Source organism: Somniosus microcephalus, chromosome 11, assembly GCF_052327205.1.
Source record: "Somniosus microcephalus isolate GS21.2 chromosome 11, FLI_Smic_1.0, whole genome shotgun sequence".
Classification (NCBI taxonomy): domain Eukaryota; kingdom Metazoa; phylum Chordata; class Chondrichthyes; order Squaliformes; family Somniosidae; genus Somniosus; species Somniosus microcephalus.
In genome coordinates, this window is record NC_140997.1 from 134,055,678 (window position 1) to 134,082,425 (window position 26,748).

The following is a 26,748-nucleotide window of genomic DNA, read 5'->3' on the forward strand; positions in this document are numbered from 1 at the left end:
TTGGCTAGCTTGAACTGCAACACTGGCCTGAAATTTCCTGGAACATTTCAGTGTAACTACGGCGCAAGAGTGGAGTTGTGCTGTATTTTTCCTCCGAGGAAATTCGTGCCTAACTGATATGAGCAAATTTCCTGGATCATTTGTGCTGCTCCCAAGTTACTTCCACCGAAACAGCACATGGCTCATTAACATAGCCCCAAGCAAAAGACCAGAGAATGCGAGTTTCCTGAATTTACACCCGTTCCAAGCGGGCTTAAACTTACACCAAAAATTTTAGGCGCAGCATGACCCAGAGTTGACGAATTCTGGTGATTTTTTAAAATTTCTCCTTACTGAGACCTGCACTGTATGTTCAATATCTCTGAAATGTTTTTTATGGCATCAGAATCAGTGATATTCAAAAGAGAAAAGCTTCCACAATTGCATTTTCTTAAATGCGCTGTGCTTAAATTGCATAAATGTTGGTTTGATGGCTTCAAACTCCAATTTCCATAAAGTCAATAGGATAAAGAGGAATTTAAAGGCCAAAGCTGGCATCTATTCCATGCTTTCCTCTGGCCCCGATCATTTATGCCGATTTCCACTCAACTTACGTGGTTTTTACATTCAGACGTATGCTAATGAGTTTCTCAGGAAATTTGGGCGCAAGTTTCCGTCGGCAAGATCGATGTAGAAACCATCATAAGTTTCCGCATAAGTGTAATCCAGAAAATTCTGGCTCACTGAGTTGTGCTGATTACAGTTTGCTACTTATCAAATGAACAGTCTGTCAGATTACACTCCTAAAACATCTGGTCACTTAGAACAGTGGAAGAAATTGAGGGGAAATAGTTCAAAAGAAGCAATGGAGATGAATGAGGCAGCTACTTACAGAATGTACATGATCACTCCCAGGGACCACATGTCACACGACTTGTCATATTTTTCTGGGCCCAGGACCTCTGGGGCTGTGAGGACACATGGAGAACATTACTAGCAATCCAGGGCAATGCCAAAAAAAACTGATTTGAAAATAAAAATTGATCCAAGAGGAACATATCCTTAAGGGGAATGGAAATATCACTGTACTGTTCCCTCACTAAAGGCACCCAAAACTATTACAGAAGTCACATTATGTGCTGGTGTTATATCGGTGTAGCAGAGTGTATAACATAATGTTATATGGAGTCTAGGTTCGGATAGGCATGGCCCTGTGGGTAGCGGAGCGGGCCCAGGGGCCGTGTAGCCTGATCCTGCTCCTGTTTTCGTGTGTCTAATGCTGTTAGATTCAGGAGATAGTCCTGTCATAGTGGATTGGCGGTTAGGATCAGATCAGCCATGATCTTATTGAATGGCGGAGCAGGCTCGAGGGGCCAATTGGCCTACTCCTGCTCCTATTTCTTATGTTCTTATGTTCTTATGTAATGTCTATGTGATGCAGTGTGCATTATATTTACAGGATGTATTATATAAACCTAGCATGGAGTTAGAGCAGGATCCCTCAAGATCGCTGGAGACTTTGATAGATAGTATCATGGAGAAGTTGGCCTTTTGTAGTATATCTTGAGCTCTTGAACTTCTTGGGGGGGATCAAATATCAGTTCATCATAAACGACCTTTTGTTTCAACTCAGCAGTGTGCTCAGTCCCACTCAGTTTCTAGTCTTCATCACGGACCCAGGGGAGGTCATCATAAGAGATGATATGCTCTTTGCTGATGACACTCCCACCAGCAGAGAAGCTAACTCCTCATCTGAAAGAGAAGTCAGCTCTGTCTGTATCTCTGCAGATTGAGACAAATTTGGGCATTGGTAGACAAACGTCAGGTTAGATTCAACACCAGGTGACTAACTCTAACTAGAAAGGATTGGACCACGATGTGTCTATCTCTACACTGTAAGAGTAGCAAACTATCATTCTGTTCCCTGGCTTGGTAATGACTTCTGCTTGGGGCAAACAGGTGGAGACAATGGCTCAAAAAGCTGGTAGAAAAGTGGAAATGAAAAAAGCTAGGCATTTCAGGGGTGATTGCCCAATCCAGCACTTGATGGGACCATGGGTTTGAGACTCAAAGAAAGAAGGAACTTGCATTTATATTGTGCCTTTCATGACCTCAGGACATTCCAATGTGCTTTACAGCCAATTTGAATTGTAGTCATTGTTGAAATGTAGGTAAAAGGCCTATAATCCTGCAGCTGGTTGCATGGGATTGCTGAGTCCTTACTTGTCATCATTAGTAAATAATTTTTAGAGGGATCCGCCCCCCTTACACAGAGGGCCAAGAGAGACCATGGCGTTGGAGTTTGTGGCAGTCATAGGATGGGTGGGCACCAGCAATGAGCCTGAAGTGGCGCTTGCGCCCACCTGTCCCATGTAAATGAGGTGCCCTTCCCACTGACCCACAAACTCCGGTGGGGTCAATACTGGCATGAGCACTGGGATTGCAACCCAATGTTGTGGGGCCAACATCTCTTGTTCGTTGATTCCTACAGTCCAAAGCCATGCAGATGAATAGACTTGGTGAGGAAACCCTCTCCCATGGCAGAAGACACCCTGTACAGTATCAGATGTGGTCAGGCTATCAGTCCTCTGCAAAACTGAGACCAAAGCATTGTCATGTGAGCTGCTGGCACTCAGGCCGGACGCTACACTTACAGAAGCAGCATAGGAGCTGCCATGGATCCATGTGGACCTTCCGCATCAGCACAAAGCGTTTCCACACAGTGCCAGCACTGCAGCTCCGTGTTCTCCTTCTCCCATCTGTGGATGTCTCACTCGGTGCCTGGAACTCTGCCCATGCCCAGAGTTAACCATCACTCACCGAACCCAATCTGTGACTTCCCCACTGGTACTCCAGTGCTGTTGGGGAGAGAGGCTGAACGAGTGTCAGAGGGCAAATCACTCCTGCATACTCCTGGCATCTGATGATAGGGTGAGAGTGGCATCGGCAGAGGGAGTGAGGAATCTCTCTCTACCTTCTTGGCTGAGGATGAGTAGGAATTTTACTGCAGAAATCTTCTTTAAAAAGCGGGCTGAAATGTTCTGAGGCCCTGTGCCACTAGCTGGACCTGGCGTCCAGCAGAAGGCTGATTGTAAAATGACACGCTTCATTTTTCCGCTAAACCACTCACTGCGTGTGAGGCCACAGCCAGTCTCCGCTTCTGGCTTGCTGCATCATGGGCTTCCTCCCTTTAAAGTTGTGGGATGGCAAATGGAGAACTCTGTCCTCGTTGCCATTGTGGAATCTCCAATTCTAGGAATCCGACACACGCTCGCTCCTCCCTTTGCTGAAATCAAGACTCATCGCACCCTTTTCTATAACTCACTCTTTCCCAAGACCTTAAAACTGTGGAACTCCTTCCTTCGGTCTTTCCTTCCTTGTATAATCTTCAGGCTTTGAAAACCCAAGCGTGGCATCATCTAATCACTAATCCCTGATTTATTTATTTATCTGTTATCATTCTTCAGGATGTAGACATCGTTGGCATGGCTGGCAGTTATTGCCCTCCAGAAGGTGATGGTGGGCCTTCTTGAAGCACTGTAGCCCGTGTGGTGAAGGTATGCCTACAATGTTGTTAGGTAGGGAGTTCCAGGATTTTATCTGGCTTTCTATTTTATCCTTTCCAACCGTGGCAGTGTCCTGCACTGTGGGTCTTGCCCCTTCAGCTCGGTTTCTCAAATTAAAATTAAAATAATCAGCGGTCGAGTATCAAACACAGTTGTTCACTGGTTCTCATGTTTCTGGTTAATTGACCTTGCTGTTATTCTCGTCAGATATTCACATCAGAGAAAGCATGAGAAGAACTCTCTCGGCACTCACCGACATAGTATGGTGTGTAGCAGGGTGTTGCCAGAGAGTTGTGAAGCGTTGTTTCTTTAGCAAATCCGAAATCCGTGAGCTTGAGGATTGCATTCAGATCTTTCGATGTGTACAACAGGTTTTCCGGCTGAAAAATTTAAATGAATGTCAAGAGTGTCAGGGAGCTTCCAAAAAAAACCAAGCAAATAGTAGAATTGGACATGGCCCATAGAGTTCCCCTTGATTTGTAGCAGCCATCGATGGTCGAACCATTAAATGAATGATGTACATGGAGAAAGGAATAACCTGCATTGATATAGTGCCTCATCTCACCTTTCAGAAACATCCCAAAGAGCTTCACATACAATAAATTACATTAAGTGCAGCCACTGGCAAAGATAGCAAACAAGGTTTGCACCCAACAACATCCTGCAAATAGCCATCAATAACCAAATGAGCAGATTACCTGGTTTGGTGTTGTTGGTTGAGGGAGGAGTGTTGGCCAGAACAGTGGGCGAACTCCCTGATCTTCTTTGAACAGTACCATAGGATCTTTACCATCCACCTAATCAGGCAGATGGGGCCTCATTTTAACGTCTCATCCGCAGGACAGCACCTCCAACAATGCAGCACCTCCTTCATTACTACACTGGAATGTTAGCCCTGTTTATCAGCTCGACCTGGAGTGGACCTTCAACCCACAACTTCCTGACTCAGAGATGAGACTGAAGTCTTGTCAATGGGATTATTCAGAGAATTAAACAACAATAACTTGCATTTACATAGAGCATTTAACAAAGTAAAACGTGCCAAGGTGCCTCACAGGCACGTAATCAGACAAAAATTGACACCGAGCCACAGAAAGTCATATTAGGGCAGGTGACCAAAAACTTAGTCAAAGATGTAGGTTTTAAGGAGCATCTTAAAGGCGGAGAAAGAGGTGGAGAGGCGAGAGGTTTAGGGAGGGATCCTCAGAGCTTAGAGCCCAGATGGATGGAAGCACGGCCACCAATGGTGGGACGAAGGAACTGGGGGATGCACAAGGAGCGAGAGTTGGAGGAACGTAGATTTCGTGGAGTGTTGTAGGGCTGGAGGAGGTTAAAGAGATAGGGAGGGGAGGGGCTGTGGAGGGATTTGAACACGAGAATGAGAATTTTAAATTTGAGGAGTTGCTGGACAGTGAGACCAATGTAGGTCGGCGAGCACAGGGGTGATACGGGCAGCAACGTTTTGGATGAGCTTAAGTTTATAGAGAACATGCAAGAAATAAATAGAAATACCATGGTAGCCATCCAGGGCAAAGTACTGAACACAACAGACACTTTTATAATGTCAGATCATCATTGGGAATGAAACTTTCCTTTCAGAGGATGCAGCAGTAGTTGGTCTCAGGTGCAGGTGTGAAATCAGAGGGTTTGAGAGGGCAAATAATGAAAGATTTAGTTATTATTTCCATTAGTCAGTGAATTGGTAAGAAAGGGGCATAAATTCAGAAATAGTATTGGAGCATAAAGAGAGGTTAAAAGAATTTTAAAAAATTCATAGGATGATTAGAATCTTTACTACAAGTAACTAATGGCCCAGAAATTCAGGTCCCCACGGGTAAGTACGCGCAGGGTACTCATGCGTAGGCCCAACGAAAGTGCCGGTTTCGTGCATGCACTGCGCATGCGGGGGAAACCGGAACTTCCGTTTCCTTAAAGGAAGGGGTTCACAGGTCGAACGTGTGCGCCGGAGAGGCAGCGCGTACGCCTGGAACTTACGTTTTTTTTGCAGGTATCTCCGGGAGGGTAAGTCTCCAGGAGTTACACTTTTAAAAAGCAGTCACAAGGCCTGCTTTTAACAAGGTAAGTGGTGAATTAAGTAAAATTAAAACATTTTTTCCACAGGTTTATTATTTTTAAATACTTTAAAGAAAGGTAAATTTATTTTTAGCCCCGTTAGAAACTGTAATTAATTTTTTCAAAAATTTAAATTATTGTTTAAAAGTTATTTTATGTAATTTATAGTTATTTTAAAAATGTGATTTAAAAATTTTTTTTATTTGAAGTTTTAGTTATGTTTTGGGGCTGATTTGTATTTATAGTTCTGACAGCTCTTCCTGTCAAATTTATGAATGGGCATTCCCTGCTCCGATTGGCTCCCCATGGCCCACGTGATCCCAGGGGACGCTTCGAACTAACTGCGCCCCTGGGATACGCAAGCACTGCGCGCTGGCAGTTGGAGGAGGCCCAGGATCGGAATCCCACGTGGGCCCACAGCACAACGGCCGGTGCGCTAGGTAAGTGCAGGTCGGAGGCTTGCACCTGCGGGAAGCCTCTGACCCGAATTTCTGGGCCATTAAAGCCAAGCCAATCACAGCATTTAAGGGAGAATTAATTGAACACTCTCCCTCAACCAACACCACCAAAAATTATCTGGTCATTATCTCATTGCTGTTTGTGGGATCTTGCTCTGTGCAAATTGGCTGCCACATTTCCTACATTACAACAGTGGCTACACTTCAAAAGTACTTCATTGTCTGCAAAGCGCTTTGGGGTTTCCTGAGGTCATGAAAGATGCTGTAAAAATACAAGTATTTCCTTTTTTACATTCTGGCCTGTCTCATCACTTTCCTATCTCTCCATTACGTCTATCACCTCACCTTCCTCAGTGTGTCTCTCCACTCCCGTCTATCACCTCACCTTCCTCAGTGTATCTCTCCACTCCCGTCTATCTCTTCACTTTCCTCAGTGTATCTCTCCACTCCCGTCTATCTCCTCACTTTCCTCAGTGTATCTCTCCACTCCCGTCTATCTCCTCACCTTCCTCAGTGTATCTCTCCACTCCCGTCTATCTCCTCACTTTCCTCAGTGTATCTCTCCACTCCCGTCTATCTCCTCACTTTCCTCAGTGTATCTCTCCACTCCCGTCTATCTCCTCACTTTCCTCAGTGTATCTCTCCACTCCCGTCTATCTCCTCACTTTCCTCAGTGTATCTCTCCACTCCCGTCTATCTCCCCACTTTCCTCAGTGTATCTCTCCACTCCCGTCTATCTCCTCACCTTCCTCAGTGTATCTCTCCACTCCCGTCTATCTCCTCACTTTCCTCAGTGTATCTCTCCACTCCCGTCTATCTCCTCACTTTCCTCAGTGTATCTCTCCACTCCCGTCTATCTCCTCACTTTCCTCAGTGTATCTCTCCACTCCCGTCTATCTCCTCACTTTCCTCAGTGTATCTCTCCACTCCCGTCTATCTCCTCACTTTCCTCAGTGTAGCTCTCCACTCCCGTCTATCTCCTCACTTTCCTCAGTGTATCTCTCCACTCCCGTCTATCTCACTTTCCTCAGTGTATCTCTCCACTCCCGTCTATCTCCTCACTTTCCTCCGTGTATCTCTCCACTCCCGTCTATCTCCTCACTTTCCTCAGTGTATCTCTCCACTCCCGTCTATCTCCTCACTTTCCTCAGTGTATCGCTCCACTCCCGTCTATCTCCTCACTTTCCTCAGTGTATCTCTCCACTCCCGTCTATCTCCTCACTTTCCTCAGTGTACCTCTCCACTCCTGTCTATCTCCTCACTTTCCTCAGTGTATCTCTCCACTCCCGTCTATCTCCTCACTTTCCTCAGTGTATCTCTCCACTCCCGTCTATCTCCTCACTTTCCTCAGTGTATCTCTCCACTCCCGTCGATCTCCTCACTTTCCTCAGTGTATCTCTCCACTCCCGTCTATCTCCTCACTTTCCTCAGTGTAACTCTCCACTCCCGTCTATCTCCTCACTTTCCTCAGTGTATCTCTCCACTCCCGTCTATCTCCTCACTTTCCTCAGTGTATCTCTCCACTCCCGTCTATCTCCTCACTTTCCTCAGTGTATCTCTCCAGTCCCGTCTATCTCCTCACTTTCCTCAGTGTATCTCTCCACTCCCGTCTATCTCCTCACTTTCCTCAGTGTATCTCTCCACTCCCGTCTATCTCCTCACTTTCCTCAGTGTATCTCTCCACTCCCGTCTATCTCCTCACTTTCCTCAGTGTATCTCTCCACTCCCGTCTATCACCTCACTTTCCTCAGTGTATCTCTCCACTCCCGTCTATCTCCTCACTTTCCTCAGTGTATCTCTCCACTCCCGTCTATCTCCTCACTTTCCTCAGTGTATCTCTCCACTCCCGTCTATCTCCTCACTTTCCTCAGTGTATCTCTCCACTCCCGTATATCTCCTCACTTTCCTCAGTGTATCTCTCCACTCTCGTCTATCTCCTCACTTTCCTCAGTGTATCTCTCCACTCTCGTCTATCTCCTCACTTTCCTCAGTGTATCTCTCCACTCCCGTCTATCTCCTCACTTTCCTCAGTGTATCTCTCCACTCCTGTATATCTCCTCACTTTCCTCAGTGTATCTCTCCACTCTCGTCTATCTCCTCACTTTCCTCAGTGTATCTCTCCACTCCCGTCTATCTCCTCACTTTCCTCAGTGTATCTCTCCACTCCCGTCTATCTCCTCACTTTCCTCAGTGTATCTCTCCACTCCCGTCTATCTCCGCACTTTCCTCAGTGTATCTTTCCACTCCCGTCTATCTCCTCACTTTCCTCAGTGTATCTCTCCACTCCCGTCTATCTCCTCACTTTCCTCAGTGTATCTCTCCACTCCCGTCTATCTCCTCACTTTCCTCAGTGTATCTCTCCACTCCCGTCTATCTCCTCACTTTCCTCAGTGTATCTCTCCACTCCCGTCTATCTCCGCACTTTCCTCAGTGTATCTCTCCACTCCCGTCTATCTCCTCACTTTCCTCAGTGTATCTCTCCACTCCCGTCTATCTCCTCACCTTCCTCAGTGTATCTCTCCACTCCCGTCTATCTCCTCACCTTCCTCAGTGTATCTCTCCACTCCCGTCTATCTCCTCACTTTCCTCAGTGTATCTCTCCACTCCCGTCTATCTCCTCACTTTCCTCAGTGTATCTCTCCACTCCCGTCTATCTCACTTTCCTCAGTGTATCTCTCCACTCCCGTCTATCTCACTTTCCTCAGTGTATCTCTCCACTCCCGTCTATCTCCTCACTTTCCTCAGTGTATCTCTCCAGTCCCGTCTATCTCCTCACTTTCCTCAGTGTATCTCTCCACTCCCGTCTCTCTCCTCACTATCCTCAGTGTATCTCTCCACTCCCGTCTATCTCCTCACTTTCGTCAGTGTATCTCTCCACTCCCGTCTATCTCCTCACTTTCCTCAGTGTATCTCTCCAGTCCTGTCTATCTCCTCACCTTCCTCAGTGTATCTCTCCACTCCCGTCTATCTCCTCACTTTCCTCAGTGTATCTCTCCACTCCCGTCTATCTGCTGACTTTCCTCAGTGTATCTCTCCACTCCCGTCTATCTCCTCACTTTCCTCAGTGTATCTCTCCACTCCTGTCTATCTCCTCACTTTCCTCAGTGTATCTCTCCACTCCCGTCTATCTCCTCACTTTCCTCGGTGTATCTCTCCACTCCCGTCTATCTCCTCACTTTCCTCAGTGTATCTCTCCACTCCCGTCTATCTCCTCACTTTCCTCAGTGTATCTCTCCACTCCCGTCCATCTCCTCACTTTCCTCGGTGTATCTCTCCACTCCCGTCTATCTCCTCACTTTCCTCAGTGTATCTCTCCACTCCCGTCTATCTCCTCACCTTCCTCAGTGTATCTCTCCACTCCCGTCTATCTCACTTTCCTCAGTGTATCTCTCCACTCCCGTCGATCTCCTCACTTTCCTCAGTGTATCTCTCCACTCCCGTCTATCTCACTTTCCTCAGTGTATCTCTCCACTCCCGTCTATCTCCTCACTTTCCTCAGTGTATCTCTCCACTCCCGTCTATCTCCTCACTTTCCTCAGTGTATCTCTCCACTCCCGTCTATCTCCTCACCTTCCTCAGTGTATCTCTCCACTCCCGTCTATCTCCTCACTTTCCTCAGTGTATCTCTCCACTCCCGTCTATCTCCTCACTTTCATCAGTGTATCTCTCCACTCTCGTCTATCTCACTTTCCTCAGTGTATCTCTCCACTCCCGTCTATCTCCTCACTTTCCTCGGTGTATCTCTCCACTCCCGTCTATCTCCTCACTTTCCTCAGTGTATCTCTCCACTCCCGTCTATCTCCTCACTTTCCTCAGTGTATCTCTCCACTCCCGTCCATCTCCTCACTTTCCTCGGTGTATCTCTCCACTCCCGTCTATCTCCTCACTTTCCTCAGTGTATCTCTCCACTCCCGTCTATCTCCTCACCTTCCTCAGTGTATCTCTCCACTCCCGTCTATCTCACTTTCCTCAGTGTATCTCTCCACTCCCGTCTATCTCCTCACTTTCCTCAGTGTATCTCTCCACTCCCGTCTATCTCCTCACCTTCCTCAGTGTATCTCTCCACTCCTGTCTATCTCACTTTCCTCAGTGTATCTCTCCACTCCCGTCTATCTCCTCACTTTCCTCAGTGTATCTCTCCACTCCCGTCTATCTCCTCACTTTCCTCCGTGTATCTCTCCACTCCCGTCTATCTCCTCACTTTCCTCAGTGTATCTCTCCACTCCCGTCTATCTCCTCACTTTCCTCAGTGTATCGCTCCACTCCCGTCTATCTCCTCACTTTCCTCAGTGTATCTCTCCACTCCCGTCTATCTCCTCACTTTCCTCAGTGTACCTCTCCACTCCTGTCTATCTCCTCACTTTCCTCAGTGTATCTCTCCACTCCCGTCTATCTCCTCACTTTCCTCAGTGTATCTCTCCACTCCCGTCTATCTCCTCACTTTCCTCAGTGTATCTCTCCACTCCCGTCGATCTCCTCACTTTCCTCAGTGTATCTCTCCACTCCCGTCTATCTCCTCACTTTCCTCAGTGTAACTCTCCACTCCCGTCTATCTCCTCACTTTCCTCAGTGTATCTCTCCACTCCCGTCTATCTCCTCACTTTCCTCAGTGTATCTCTCCACTCCCGTCTATCTCCTCACTTTCCTCAGTGTATCTCTCCAGTCCCGTCTATCTCCTCACTTTCCTCAGTGTATCTCTCCACTCCCGTCTATCTCCTCACTTTCCTCAGTGTATCTCTCCACTCCCGTCTATCTCCTCACTTTCCTCAGTGTATCTCTCCACTCCCGTCTATCTCCTCACTTTCCTCAGTGTATCTCTCCACTCCCGTCTATCACCTCACTTTCCTCAGTGTATCTCTCCACTCCCGTCTATCTCCTCACTTTCCTCAGTGTATCTCTCCACTCCCGTCTATCTCCTCACTTTCCTCAGTGTATCTCTCCACTCCCGTCTATCTCCTCACTTTCCTCAGTGTATCTCTCCACTCCCGTATATCTCCTCACTTTCCTCAGTGTATCTCTCCACTCTCGTCTATCTCCTCACTTTCCTCAGTGTATCTCTCCACTCTCGTCTATCTCCTCACTTTCCTCAGTGTATCTCTCCACTCCCGTCTATCTCCTCACTTTCCTCAGTGTATCTCTCCACTCCTGTATATCTCCTCACTTTCCTCAGTGTATCTCTCCACTCTCGTCTATCTCCTCACTTTCCTCAGTGTATCTCTCCACTCCCGTCTATCTCCTCACTTTCCTCAGTGTATCTCTCCACTCCCGTCTATCTCCTCACTTTCCTCAGTGTATCTCTCCACTCCCGTCTATCTCCGCACTTTCCTCAGTGTATCTTTCCACTCCCGTCTATCTCCTCACTTTCCTCAGTGTATCTCTCCACTCCCGTCTATCTCCTCACTTTCCTCAGTGTATCTCTCCACTCCCGTCTATCTCCTCACTTTCCTCAGTGTATCTCTCCACTCCCGTCTATCTCCTCACTTTCCTCAGTGTATCTCTCCACTCCCGTCTATCTCCGCACTTTCCTCAGTGTATCTCTCCACTCCCGTCTATCTCCTCACTTTCCTCAGTGTATCTCTCCACTCCCGTCTATCTCCTCACCTTCCTCAGTGTATCTCTCCACTCCCGTCTATCTCCTCACCTTCCTCAGTGTATCTCTCCAATCCCGTCTATCTCCTCACTTTCCTCAGTGTATCTCTCCACTCCCGTCTATCTCCTCACTTTCCTCAGTGTATCTCTCCACTCCCGTCTATCTCACTTTCCTCAGTGTATCTCTCCACTCCCGTCTATCTCCTCACTTTCCTCAGTGTATCTCTCCACTCCCGTCTATCTCCTCACTTTCCTCAGTGTATCTCTCCAGTCCCGTCTATCTCCTCACTTTCCTCAGTGTATCTCTCCACTCCCGTCTCTCTCCTCACTATCCTCAGTGTATCTCTCCACTCCCGTCTATCTCCTCACTTTCGTCAGTGTATCTCTCCACTCCCGTCTATCTCCTCACTTTCCTCAGTGTATCTCTCCAGTCCTGTCTATCTCCTCACCTTCCTCAGTGTATCTCTCCACTCCCGTCTATCTCCTCACTTTCCTCAGTGTATCTCTCCACTCCCGTCTATCTGCTGACTTTCCTCAGTGTATCTCTCCACTCCCGTCTATCTCCTCACTTTCCTCAGTGTATCTCTCCACTCCTGTCTATCTCCTCACTTTCCTCAGTGTATCTCTCCACTCCCGTCTATCTCCTCACTTTCCTCGGTGTATCTCTCCACTCCCGTCTATCTCCTCACTTTCCTCAGTGTATCTCTCCACTCCCGTCTATCTCCTCACTTTCCTCAGTGTATCTCTCCACTCCCGTCCATCTCCTCACTTTCCTCGGTGTATCTCTCCACTCCCGTCTATCTCCTCACTTTCCTCAGTGTATCTCTCCACTCCCGTCTATCTCCTCACCTTCCTCAGTGTATCTCTCCACTCCCGTCTATCTCACTTTCCTCAGTGTATCTCTCCACTCCCGTCGATCTCCTCACTTTCCTCAGTGTATCTCTCCACTCCCGTCTATCTCACTTTCCTCAGTGTATCTCTCCACTCCCGTCTATCTCCTCACTTTCCTCAGTGTATCTCTCCACTCCCGTCTATCTCCTCACTTTCCTCAGTGTATCTCTCCACTCCCGTCTATCTCCTCACCTTCCTCAGTGTATCTCTCCACTCCCGTCTATCTCCTCACTTTCCTCAGTGTATCTCTCCACTCCCGTCTATCTCCTCACTTTCATCAGTGTATCTCTCCACTCTCGTCTATCTCACTTTCCTCAGTGTATCTCTCCACTCCCGTCTATCTCCTCACTTTCCTCGGTGTATCTCTCCACTCCCGTCTATCTCCTCACTTTCCTCAGTGTATCTCTCCACTCCCGTCTATCTCCTCACTTTCCTCAGTGTATCTCTCCACTCCCGTCCATCTCCTCACTTTCCTCGGTGTATCTCTCCACTCCCGTCTATCTCCTCACTTTCCTCAGTGTATCTCTCCACTCCCGTCTATCTCCTCACCTTCCTCAGTGTATCTCTCCACTCCCGTCTATCTCACTTTCCTCAGTGTATCTCTCCACTCCCGTCTATCTCCTCACTTTCCTCAGTGTATCTCTCCACTCCCGTCTATCTCCTCACCTTCCTCAGTGTATCTCTCCACTCCTGTCTATCTCACTTTCCTCAGTGTATCTCTCCACTCCCGTCTATCTCCTCACTTTCCTCAGTGTAGCTCTCCACTCCCGTCTATCTCCTCACCTTCCTCAGTGTATCTCTCCACTCCCGTCTATCTCCTCACTTTCCTCAGTGTAGCTCTCCACTCCCGTCTATCTCCTCACTTTCCTCAGTGTATCTCTCCACTCCCGTCTATCTCCTCACTTTCCTCATTGTATCTCTCCACTCCCGTCTATCTCCTCACTTTCCTCAGTGTATCTCTCCACTCCCGTCTATCTCCTCACTTTCCTCAGTGTATCTCTCCACTCCCGTCTATCTCCTCACTTTCCTCAGTGTATCTCTCCACTCCCGTCTATCTCCTCACTTTCCTCAGTGTATCTCTCCACTCCCGTCTATCTCCTCACTTTCCTCAGTGTATCTCTCCACTCCCGTCTATCTCCTCACTTTCCTCAGTCTATCTCTCCACTCCCGTCTATCTCCTCACTTTCCTCAGTGTATCTCTCCACTCCCGTCTATCTCCTCACTTTCCTCAGTGTATCTCTCCACTCCCGTCTATCTCCTCACTTTCCTCAGTCTATCTCTCCACTCCCGTCTATCTCCGCACTTTCCTCAGTGCATCTCTCCACTCCCGTCTATCTCCTCACTTTCCTCAGTGTATCTCTCCACTCCCGTCTATCTCCTCACGTTCCTCAGTGTATCTCCCCACTCCCGTCTATCTCCTCACTTTCCTCAGTGTATCTCTCCACTCCCGTCTATCTCCGCACTTTCCTCAGTGTATCTCTCCACTCCCGTCTATCTCCTCACTTTCCTCAGTGTGTCTCTCCACTCCCGTCTATCTCCTCACTTTCCTCAGTTTATCTCTCCACTCCCGTCTATCTCCTCACTTTCCTCAGTGTATCTCTCCACTCCCGTCTATCTCCGCACTTTCCTCAGTGTATCTCTCCACTCCCGTCTATCTCCTCACTTTCCTCAGTGTGTCTCTCCACTCCCGTCTATCTCCTCACTTTCCTCAGTGTATCTCTCCACTCCCGTCTATCTCCTCACTTTCCTCAGTGTATCTCTCCACTCCCGTCTATCTCCTCACTTTCCTCAGTGTATCTCTCCACTCCCGTCTATCTCCTCACTTTCCTCAGTGTATCTCTCCACTCCCGTCTATCTCCTCACTTTCCTCAGTGTATCTCTCCACTCCAGTCTATCTCACTTTCCTCAGTGTATCTCTCCTCTCCAGTCTATCTCCTCACTTTCCTCAGTGTATCTCTTCACTCCCGTCGATCTGCTCACTTTCCTCAGTGTATCTCTCCACTCCCGTCTATCTCCTCACTTTCCTCAGTGTATCTCTCCACTCCCGTCTATCTCCTCACCTTCCTCAGTGTATCTCTCCACTCCCGTCTATCTCCTCACTTTCCTCAGTGTATCTCTCCACTCCCGTCGATCTCCTCACTTTCCTCAGTGTATCTCTCCACTCCCGTCTATCTCCTCACGTTCCTCAGTGTATCTCTCCACTCCCGTCTATCTCCGCACTTTCCTCAGTGTGTCTCTCCACTCCCGTCTATCTCCTCACTTTCCTCAGTGTGTCTCTCCACTCCCGTCTATCTCCTCACGTTCCTCAGTGTCTCTCTCCACTCCCGTCTATCTCCGCACTTTCCTCAGTGTATCTCTCCACTCCCGTCTATCTCCTCACTTTCCTCAGTGTATTTCTCCACTCCCGTCTATCTCTGCATTTTCCTCAGTGTATCTCTCCACTCCCGTCTATCTCCTCACTTTCCTCAGTGTGTCTCTCCACTCCCGTCTATCTCCTCACTTTCCTCAGTGTATCTCTCCACTCCCGTCTATCTCCTCACTTTCCTCAGTGTGACTCTCCACTCCCGTCTATCTCCTCACTTTCCTCAGTGTATCTCTCCACTCCCGTCTATCTCCTCACTTTCCTCAGTGTATCTCTCCACTCCCGTCTATCTCCTCACTTTCCTCAGTGTATCTCTCCACTCCCGTGTATCTCCTCACCTTCCTCACTGTATCTTTCCACTCCCGTCTATCTCCTCACTTTCCTCAGTGTATCGCTCCACTCCCGTCTATCTCCTCACTTTCCTCAGTGTATCTCTCCACTCCCGTCTATCTCCTCACTTTCCTCAGTGTATCTCTCCACTCCCGTCTATCTCCTCACTTTCCTCAGTGTATCTCTTCACTCCCGTCTATCTCCTCACTTTCCTCAGTGTATCTCTCCACTCCCGTCTATCTCCTCACTTTCCTCAGTGTATCTCTCCACTCCCGTCTATCTCCTCACATTCCTCAGTGTAACTCTCCACTCCCGTCTATCTCCCCACTTTCCTCAGTGTATCTCTCCACTCCCGTCTATCTCCTCACTTTCCTCAGTGCATCTCTCCACTCCCGTCTATCTCCTCACTTTCCTCAGTGAAACTCTCCACTCCTGTCTATCTCCTCACTTTCCTCAGTGTATCTCTCCACTCCCGTCTATCTCCTCACTTTCCTCAGTGTATCTCTCCACTCTCGTCTATCTCCTCACTTTCCTCAGTGTATCTCTCCACTCTCATCTATCTCCTCACTTTCCTCAGTGTATCTCTCCACTCCCGTCTATCTCCTCACCTTCCTCAGTGTATCTCTCCGCTCCCGTCTATCTCCTCACTTTCCTCAGTGTATCTCTCCACTCCCGTCTATCTCCTCACTTTCCTCAGTGTATCTCTCCACTCCCGTCTATCTCCTCACTTTCCTCAGTATATCTCTCCACTCCCGTCTGTCTCCTCACTTTCCTCAGTGTACCTCTCCACTCCCGTCTGTCTCCTCACTTTCCTCAGTGTATCTCTCCACTCCCGTCTATCTCCTCACTTTACTCAGTGTATCTCTCCGCTCCCGTCTATCTCCTCACTTTCCTCAGTGTATCTCTCCACTCCCGTCTATCTCCTCACTTTCCTCAGTGTATCTCTCCACTCCCGTCTATCTCCTCACTTTCCTCAGTGTATCTCTCCACTCCCGTCTATCTCCTCACTTTCCTCAGTGTATATCTCCACTCCCGTCTATCTCCTCACTTTCCTCAGTGTATCTCTCCGCTCCCGTCTATCTCCTCACTTTCCTCAGTGTATCTCTCCGCTCCCGTCTATCTCCTCACTTTCCTCAGTGTATCTCTCCGCTCCCGTCTACCTCCTCACTTTCCTCAGTGTATCTCTCCACTCCCGTCTATCTCCGCACTTTCCTCAGTGTATCGCTCCACTCCCGTCTATCTCCTCACTTTCCTCAGTTTATCTCTCCACTCCCGTCTATCTCCTCACCTTCCTCAGTGTATCTCTCCACTCCCGTCTGTCTCCTCACTTTCCTCAGTGAAACTCTCCACTCCCGTCTATCTCCTCACTTTCCTCAGTGTATCTCTCCACTCCCGTCTATCTCCTCACTTTCCTCAGTGTATCTCTCCACTCCTGTCTATCTCCTCACTTTCCTCAGTGTATCTCTCCACTCCCGTCTATCTCCTCACTTTCCTCAGTGTATCTCTCCACTCCCGTCTATCTCCTCACTTTCCTCAGTGTATCTCTCCACTCCCGTCTATCTCCTCACTTTCCTCAGTGTATCTCTCCACTCCCGTCTATCTCCTCACTTTCCTCAGTGTATCTCTCCACTCCCGTCTATCTCCCCACTTTCCTCAGTGTATCTCTCCACTCCCGTCTATCTCCTCACTTTCCTCAGTGTATCTCTCCACTCCCGTCTATCTCCTCACTTTCCTCAGTGTATCTCTCCACTCCCGTCTATCTCCTCACTTTCCTCAGTGTATCTCTCCACTCCCGTCTATCTCCTCACTTTCCTCAGTGTATCTCTCCACTCCCGTCTATCTCCTCACTTTCCTCAGTGTATCTCTCCACTCCCGTCTATCTCCTCACTTTCCTCAGTGTATCTCTCCACTCCCGTCTATCTCCTCACCTTCCTCAGTGTATCTCTCCACTCCCGTCTATCTCCTCACTTTCCTCAGTGTATCTCTCCACTCCCGTCTATCTCCTCACTTTCGTCAGTGTATATCTCCACTCCCGTCTATCTCCTCACTTTCCTCAGTGTATCTCTCCGCTCCCGTCTATCTCCTCACTTTCCTCAGTGTATCTCTCCACTCCCGTCTATCTCCTCACTTTCCTCAGTGTATCTCTCCACTCCCGTCTATCTCCTCACTTTCCTCAGTGTATCTCTCCACTCCCGTCTATCTCCTCACTTTCCTCAGTGTATCTCTCCACTCCCGTCTATCTCCTCACTTTCCTCGGTGTATCTCTCCACTCCCGTCTATCTCCTCACTTTCCTCAGTGTATCCCTCCACTCCCGTCTATCTCCTCACTTTCCTCAGTGTATATCTCCACTCCCGTCTATCTCCTCACTTTCCTCAGTGTATCTCTCCGCTCCCGTCTATCTCCTCACTTTCCTCAGTGTATCTCTCCGCTCCCGTCTATCTCCTCACTTTCCTCAGTGTATCTCTCCGCTCCCGTCTACCTCCTCACTTTCCTCAGTGTATCTCTCCGCTCCCGTCTATCTCCTCACTTTCCTCAGTGTATCTCTTCACTCCCGTCTATCTCCTCACTTTCCTCAGTGTATCTCTCCACTCCCGTCTATCTCCTCACTTTCCTCAGTGTATCTCTCCACTCCCGTCTATCTCCTCACATTCCTCAGTGTAACTCTCCACTCCCGTCTATCTCCCCACTTTCCTCAGTGTATCTCTCCACTCCCATCTATCTCCTCACTTTCCTCAGTGTATCTCTCCACTCCCGTCTATCTCCTCACTTTCCTCATTGTATCTCTCCACTCCCGTCTATCTCCTCACCTTCCTCAGTGTATCTCTCCACTCCCGTCTATCTCCTCACTTTCCTCTGTGTATCTCTCCACTCCCGTCTATCTCCCCACTTTCCTCAGTGTATCTCTCCACTCCAGTCTATCTCCTCACTTTCCTCAGTGTCTCTCTCCACTCCCGTCTATCTCCTCACTTTCCTCAGTGTATCTCTCCACTCCCGTCTATCTCCTCACTTTCCTCAGTGTATCTCTCCACTCCCGTCTATCTCCGCACTTTCCTCAGTGTATCTCTCCACTCCCGTCTATCTCCCCACTTTCCTCAGTGTATCTCTCCACTCCCGTCTATCTCACTTTCCTGAGTCTATCTCTCCACTCCCGTCTATCTCCTCACTTTCCTCAGTGTATCTCTCCACTCCCGTCTATCTCCTCACTTTCCTTAGTGTATCTCTCCACTCCCGTCTATCTCCTCACTTTCCTTAGTGTATCTCTCCACTCCCGTCTATCTCCTCACTTTCCTCAGTGTATCTCTCCACTCCCGTCTATCTCACTTTCCTCAGTGTGTCTCTCCACTCCCGTCTATCTCCTCACTTTCCTCAGTGTATCTCTCCACTCCCGTCTATCTCCTCACTTTCCTCAGTGTATCTCTCCACTCCCGTCTATCTCCTCACTTTCCTCAGTGTATATCTCCACTCCCGTCTATCTCACCTTCCTCAGTGTATCTCTCCACTCCCGTCTATCTCCTCACTTTCCTCAGTGTATCTCTCCACTCCCGTCTATCTCCTCACTTTCCTCAGTGTATCTCTCCACTCCCGTCTATCTCCTCACTTTCCTCAGTGTATCTCTCCACTCCCGTCTATCTCCTCACTCTCCTCAGTGTATCTCTCCACTCCCGTCTATCTCACTTTCCTCAGTGTATCTCTCCACTCCCGTCTATCTCCTCACTTTCCTCATAGTGTATCTCTCCACTCCAGTCTTTTTTCACACTTTCCTTTTGGTATATCGCTCCGCACTGGCCTACCTCCTCATCTTCCTCCCAACTTCTACTTTGTTGATTAGCTAAAAATGTTTGATGATAAAACAATTGGATCATTTGATGGGAATGGTCTTCTGCATTAGCCCAGCAATATGTTCACTAACAGCCGCCACTCAAGATATGGAGAACTTGCAGGTCTTACCTTGACATCCCTGTGAGCAATATTCATTGCATGTAGGTACTGAATAGCACTTCCTATGTCCCTCATTATTTCTGAGGCCTCTGTAAAATACACAATGGAAGCAATAGAGGATTCACCGGACAGGTGACCATTTTTATGCAATATTCCAGAGACCATCAATATACAGAATGGCAGCTTTCAAGTAAACTGCTATTTAACAACAGTGACTGTGCATTGTGTTATCCAGGGAGCTGGCGCCTTACTTCAGGTTTTAACCGGTGATATAGAATTCAATGCATGTGCTTGCACATCGATTTATCTTGTTTTTTATGCTCCAACTGAGGGATGTGGGAATTGAACACTTTCCATTTCATGCACGTGCCAGCAACAAGCACTTCCAAGCCAAGTGTCTTCTAGTACGAACATAAGAAATAGGAGCAGGAGGAGGCCATATGGCCCATCGAGCTTGCTCCGCCATTTAATAAGATCATGGCTGACCTTCTACATCATCAACTCCACTTTCCTGCCTGAAGACTTTTGAGTGTCTCATCCTCATGTTCAACTCTCTCCATGGCTTCGTCCCTCCCTCTCTCTGTAAACTCCTCCAGCCCTACAACCCTCCGAGATCTCTGCACTCCTCCAATTCCAGTCTCTTGTCCACCCCCCAACTTCCTTCGCCCCACCATTGGCGGCCGTGCCTTCGCTGTCTAGGCCCCAAGCTCTTAAATTCCCTCCCTAAACCTCTCTCTACTCCTTTACGACTCTTCTTAAAGCCTACCTCTTTAACCAAGCATTTGGTCACCTGTCCCAATATCTCCTTCTTTGGCTCGGTGTCAATTTTTGCCCAATTATGCTCCTGTGAAGTGCCTTGGGGTGTTAAAGGCGCTATATAAATGCAAGTTGTTGCTGTTGAAGTCCATCCAAGTGTGAGGGGAGTCACAGCTGAGCCAGTTCCTATTCTCACCCAACACCCACACTTTCCGGCAGGGGTCACTGGACAGAGGGGACCCTGACTCATCATCTCTCTCTCTGGCCCAGAGGTGCTGACACCAATTGCAGAGCTGCTCTACTGCTGTTTTAGCTGAGATCAGCTAACTCAATCATTTACTTCACTGTTCCACGACCGTGTGTGTAAAACAAGTTCGGCCTGGTTCTGCTCCTTACGCCTAACTTCCTCATTGTTAACGTATGTCCCCTGGTATTTGACGCCCCTTCACCACAGTGAACAATTTGCCTGGATCTTTGCCACTTTCCTTTCCTTACCTTGAACACAGAGATCGCCTCATTTTAAAACAAACACCAACTCCCTCAACCTTTCCTGGTAGCTTAAATTCCTGATACCTGGAATTTAATTAGCCACTCGCTTCTGTACCCTCTGAAGGGCAGTAACGTTCCTCCTACGATTTGGCGACCAGAACTGCGACATTGGGTTTGACGGACACCACGGTGCAGTATTTATAACCATGGTGGTTTCCCCTGTTGTTTGTCCGGCAGTGCAGGAAGGTCACAGCTTGTAATGAGGACCATAAGTGAAGCCGACTCGAATGTCGCACCTCATGACTTACCCCGCTCAGTAAATGCCTGGTCACCTCGATCCTGGATCCTGGTGAACAATTCACCTCCTTCCATACTGTCAGGGAGGGCAGGGGGAGAGAGGGAGACAGAGAGAGAGAGAGAGAGAGAGAAAGCACAGGGTAAATAAAGGCTGGGGCTTGGCTGGCAATTACCCAGAGGATTTGACCCACAGTATTCTGTATTTTGTGCTTACAAGAGGATATCAGAGGTCGCAGCCCCTGAAAAATGCTGATAGAGATAGAGAATGACAACAAAATACCCTGTCCCATTCATTTAAGGTCATTAACCATGATATCCAGAGACAAATCCATCTCATTTGCATTAAAAAGGAGCTTCTTAAACGAGTTTATAAAAAAAAGTATGATCTCCTCCAATAGACTACTAGGTAAAGGAAATACCTTTGGCACCAAGCCGCATAAACCAGATTCGATTCCCCAGTCTAGGCAGTCGGGGCATTCTAATTATCCTCAGCACCCCAGAGCTAAGGAGAGGAGAAAATAATCAGCCAGGGTCCCTGCCTCTGGTCACTATCCAGTTACCCTCCTCGCTCTGCCACTGGGTGTTGATTGAGGTCAGGATCGTCTGGCGATGCCCACTACAGTTGAATAGCTGTCTAGACTCCCAGATGAAGAATAAGGTGTTAGGGGTCTCCTGCACCCATCAAACCACGTCCCACAAGAATCAGCGGGGTTACATTTTTGCAGGGGTTCTCTCGAACAGCCGCCATAACTTTGCGGATGATCGCGGAAACCTCAGAGAAATTGGGCAAGCACCATTTAGACCGTTTCCCTGGGGGTTCCATGGGTCTTTCACCAAAGTTATGACAGCTGATCGGGAGAAGCCTTGTCAAAATTCACCCCAAACTTCTACTGCAGGATAGGAGGGGAGGTGTATTAAAAGAATGAATGTATGAAAGGAATGTATGTTTATTACAAGAGCCCAGCTTATATTTCGGCACCACTTCATGTATAAAACACATCTCAGCACGTTATACAGAGCCAGCAAAAACCGTGGGCAGGAAAATGAACAGGTTGGGGGGTGCGAAAGTGTGTGTGGAAACCCCTGTAAACAGTGGATAACAGGGCCCTCAGTTTCTTCATGACAAAGCTCAAAACACAATTATGTACAGAATACAATGTGTGTTTAATAATAACCAGTAACAGTAGTACAGGTTGGCGACCGCAACAGTACTTGGCATTCCCTCTCATTCCAGAACCTTCTGGTTTTTGCCTTACATACCCATCTTCCCCCTCCCCTTTCCCTAGGATGGGGAGCAACCATAACACCACCTTCCACAACACATTCTCTCGGGATTGGTACATACAGTCTTTTAGGAGGTTATTAAAAGTGAGGCGGAGAAAATTGGAGGGATTTAGGGAGGGAGTTCCAGAGGAAAGGAGTATAGTAGCTGTGAAAGCGGCCATTGATGATGGAGTGAAGAGAGCACCGGGAACCAGGAGTAACCCGATGTTGAATGAGCAGAGCATGTGATGGGGGATATATGGGTGGAACAGATTTTGGAGGCAGAGTTAGACAAGATTCTGTAGGGGCTGGAAAGGAATGATGAGAAGCTTAAAGTTCAGTTACTGGAGAATGGGGAGCCAGAGAAGTTTGGCGAGCATGGGGGTGATAGGAGTGTGGACTCTGGGTTGGGATGCAGGACACGGAATTGTGAATGAGGGTGGAGGCTAGCTAGAACATTGGAGAAATGCAGCCTTGAGATAACAAAGACATGGACTAGGGGTCTGGCAGCAATGGGGGGAATTCAGGACAGTGGCAAGCTATATTGCAGAGGTGGAAGAAAAGTGTGCTTGGTAGGGAAACAGATGTGGGATGGGAAGAATATCTCTGGGGCAAACAGTACACCAAGCGTCCACACCTCTGATCACAGCCCGAGGTAGATGGAGTCAAGGCCAGAGAAATATAGCTGCAGGTGAGAACCAAAGATCACAAGGAAGTTATAGATAAGGAAGGCCATTTGGCCCATTTTCATTCATTCATCCTTCCAGAAAGAACCTACATTCGATTGCTGCATCTAATTATTTCTTAAATGATTCCAGGATTTTCACCTCCACTACTCTTATCTGGGAGTCCATTCCATGTGTTGCTCATTCTGTGTGTGAAGAAGAATTTCCTGATATCACCCCATGTTCTACATCCACAATTTAATTTAAAGCAATATCCCAGATTTACCATTTCCATTCCCAGAACAATGTTCCATACCTCTAGCTCACCTCACATCCAGGCTGAAAAGTCAAAATTTCTCCAGCCTTTCCTTATAACTCAGATCTTTGACACTAGGGACAGGTTCATAACTCTTCTCTGCATTATCTCCAGCAGTTGAATGTCTTCCTTGTTTTTTCTGCAGCCAGAACTGGACACAGTATTCAAGGTGCGGTCTGACCAGAGCATTGTACAGTCTGATCATGATTTCCACTGACTTCTACTGTTTTGATCATGGAGTTCAACATCCTATTGGCTTTGTCAGTTGCTGCTCTGAGTTGGACATGTTGAGCATCAAGTCTACCATTATCCCTAGTTCTATTTCAACTTCATCCTTAGCTGTTTCAACACCACTCATGGAGTATGTCTGTAGCCCATTTTTCCTTCCAATGTCCCGTACTTTACACTTGTCTGCATTAAATTTCATCTGTCATTGTTCTCCCCTCTCACGTATCTTGCAAAACTAGTATTGTGCTTTCTTTGATTCCACTGTGGGTAGATGGAGCTAAGATACAGATCATAGAATTATATAGAATTTACAGAAGGAAACAGGCCATTGGGCTCAACTGGTCCATACTGGTGTTTATGCTCCACATGAGCCTCCTCCCACCCTTCTCCATCTAACTCAATCAGTCATGATCTAATTGAATGACGGTACAGGTTCGAGAGGCTGAATGGCCTCCTCCTGTTCCTATGTTCCTATCTTCTGAATCCAAGTCATTGATACAAATTAGAAACAGTAGTAGTCCCAATGAGCCCGGGGGCACCCAACTCAGTACATGCCCCCACCTTGACATGAACCTCTAAAACTTACGTACCCATTATTCTCTTATCCCTGAATCAATTTATTTTATCCATTCCTAAATTTTACTCTAAATCTCCAAAGCTTTGAGCTTATCCAGCCTTTCATGTGGAACATATCAAATGCCTGTGGAAGTCTACTTGGGTTGTCAGTTCCTAAAGAAGTTCAGGAGATAGATCAGGCAGGATTTACCCTTTCTGAAGGCGTGTTGCTTGAATTTTGGCAACATTAAGATGGAGGAACATTGTGTCAACCAGGTCTTAATTTTGGAATCGACAGAGGAAATGTAGTGGTAAGGCCAAGGGATGTCAGTGTATGTGGAAGGTGATCTCATGTTTCTGGAAGATATCGCTAAGGGGTAGGATATAAATGATAAAGAGAGGAGGACCAAGAATGGAAGTGACCATGTGAGCATGGGAGGAGAAATAACTGATAGGTACCAGCATCACCCCAGCAGCTCCCCCTCCCTCCAGTCTCCCAGTGTAATCACTTCTTCATTTACCTTATTTTCTTCTCTACTCTTTTCAACACTGTTATTTTCCTGTACTTACAGACCTTGTCCCTTCACCATGGCTTCCTACTCACCATTCCATCACTATCAGGAGACACCGTTTCCCATGGTGCATGTTCTCATAGATGTTAATTATTCGGACAATGTGGAGGGTGCTGGAGGCCCTCCAGTGCATGTCCACTTCACGTCGCGCCTTTGGGCAATCATAGAGAACCTGTAAAGAGAAGAAGAACGGGTATGCTGGAGATAGAGAAGTAGCAGTGGATTTATGCTTCTGTACAATATGGACATTTTTGAAATGATTTAACAGGCAAGGCAGGTACTGGGTTCAGTTTAAATCCCCTGATGGCTCAGCCAAGATTTTCTGTATCTTTAGTTGGGTTTGTGCAGGCTTTTTCATCTCATCTTTCTGTTTTATGGTTACTACGTAAATCACTCCCCTGAAAATTTGTCTCTTAAACTCCATATACAGCATCTTCCATCCTCTTCCTTGTGTCGTGTGTTGAGATCAAGACTCTTGGCACTATCTGTAGTGGGGTGCCAACATGTTGTGCAGCATAGTGCTCCGACATAGGGGTCACGCTTTTAATTCACCAGACATCAAAGCTCCTGGATTTTGTCAAATCTACGTCCAGTTACTCAAGGCCAACTCATTTGATCTCTTCCCACTGGCTAAAACTGCCACGGGCCACAGCCCAAGAGCAGACACGATGCACGGAGCCGCAGACCCAAAGCTGCGGCAAAATAAACAGACAAACCATGACCCCTGCATGCATCAGGTTCATTGCTCAACATGCCCAAAGCTCGCAACAACTGTACCCTGGGACATGCCAGAGAAATTCATGGCTGTCGTGTGGGCATTCTCAATTCAAAATACAGCTCAGTTCTAACAGCGAGAGGTGAAAGGTTTTGGCATTTTTGCACAATTAGGAAATTCCAATTCCAACTAAAATGACGCAGTCTTCGGGCTCAAGGAAGAAAATGGTTCACTTGTATTTTCTCAGCAGCACCTGGGAAGTTTCAGAAGCCTGGGAATGAACGCTGCCAGTAAATGGGAAATTAACCCAGCTTCAAAAATTGGAACTCTTCTCCAGCTTTCAAAACGTCCACGGCCTTTGGCAACAGCTGCAAAACACATAGCCCATCCACTCCGAGAACATCACAGAGCAGATCAGGCAACCGCAAATGACAAGACAAAGAAAAACTCTCAAACTGTCATAATCCGAATTAGAAAAGCAATTTGCAGAAGCTCCCTCTGCTCTGTAAATACACGGTAGAATAGGGACTGGGGAGAAGAAAATGAGGCAGGGTTCCCACACCCGATATCCATTGATGCCATAGGAAAGTGTTGGACAGTGGATATCAGCTGTGGATTAGCTCAAGCTCAACTGTGATATCTCCCACAGTGAGCAATAGCCTGCTGATGCTCACTGTCCGCCCTCAGACATGAAGAATGGTGAGAGAGTTAGGCAGGTACCACAGGACAATCAGTGCCTGTTGAAGTGTGCCCCAGTGTAAGTACCTAACCTTTTCCTCAGCAGCAGAAACTTCAGTGTCTTTGCAATGGAAGGTATCAGGAAGAAGTTTATATAAATAGATATTTTTCCCTTTGTTACTGTCCTCACTCCATCCCTTGCACACATATTGCCACACACACACACACTCCGCAGCTCAAAGGTGGTAAGGTGGACTACTTCTGGTGTCAGCTTGGTCGAGTCAGAAGGTTGTGGGTTCAAAGCCCCAAATGGGACTGGAGAACTTTACAAGGTCAGAGTATACCTTTGCTATCTTCTCGAGTTCAGGGGCATCAGTTGCTCCTGTAGGCGGATCTTATGTCCCTTACGTTCCAGAGTTGACTTACTGCCCAATATGTATTCATATAATAGTGTAATCTAGGAGATGAATCGACGTGTTCCCCCCCTTGACATATAAACTGGATATTGTGCCTTTCGCTCATGCCCTAACATCTGCTTCTCCTTGCGAACCTGGACTGAGCAAACACTTGGCAGCATAATGGTTATGTTACTGGACTAGTAATCCAGGGGCCTGGAAACAAATCCCACCAGGGCAGCTGGTGAATTTAAATTCAGTTATAAAAAAAAGCTAGTATCAGTAATGGTGACCATGAAACTATCGGATTGTCGTAAAAACCCATCTGGTTCACTAATGTCCTTTAGGGAAGGAAATCTGCCGTCCTTACCTGGTCTGGCCTAAATGTGACTCCAGACCCACAGCAATGTGGTTGACTCTTAACTGCCCTCTGAAATGTCCTAGCAAGCCACTCACTTGTAACAAACCACTACGAAAAACAAGAATAAAACCGGAGGGACCACCCAGCATCAACCTTGGCACCGGCTACGGACATGACAACGGTCGACCCTGCAAGTCCTCCTCACGGACATCTGGGGACTTGTGTCAAAATTGGGGGAGCTGTCCCACAGACTAGTCAAACAACAGCCTG

General features: G+C 47.6%; 1 protein-coding gene across 3 annotated transcripts in view; it reads right to left on the reverse strand.

Annotated features, from left to right (window-relative positions):
- The window catches only part of LOC147110894 (MAP kinase-activated protein kinase 2-like), a 125,941-nt gene that overhangs the window by 11,100 nt on the left and 88,093 nt on the right, over positions 1 to 26,748 (reverse strand). For 2 of the 3 annotated variants that reach the window (XM_086001284.1, XM_086001286.1), the window contains exons 2-6: positions 24,362 to 24,501; positions 20,742 to 20,806; positions 19,198 to 19,277; positions 3,799 to 3,925; positions 872 to 947 (exon numbers count right to left, since the gene is read on the reverse strand). In XM_086001284.1, the coding sequence (XP_085857410.1) occupies positions 872 to 947; positions 3,799 to 3,925; positions 19,198 to 19,277; positions 20,742 to 20,806; positions 24,362 to 24,501 (488 nt within the window). The remainder of the gene's footprint in view (positions 1 to 871; positions 948 to 3,798; positions 3,926 to 19,197; positions 19,278 to 20,741; positions 20,807 to 24,361; positions 24,502 to 26,748) is intronic. The other variant, XM_086001287.1, reaches the window with a different exon arrangement.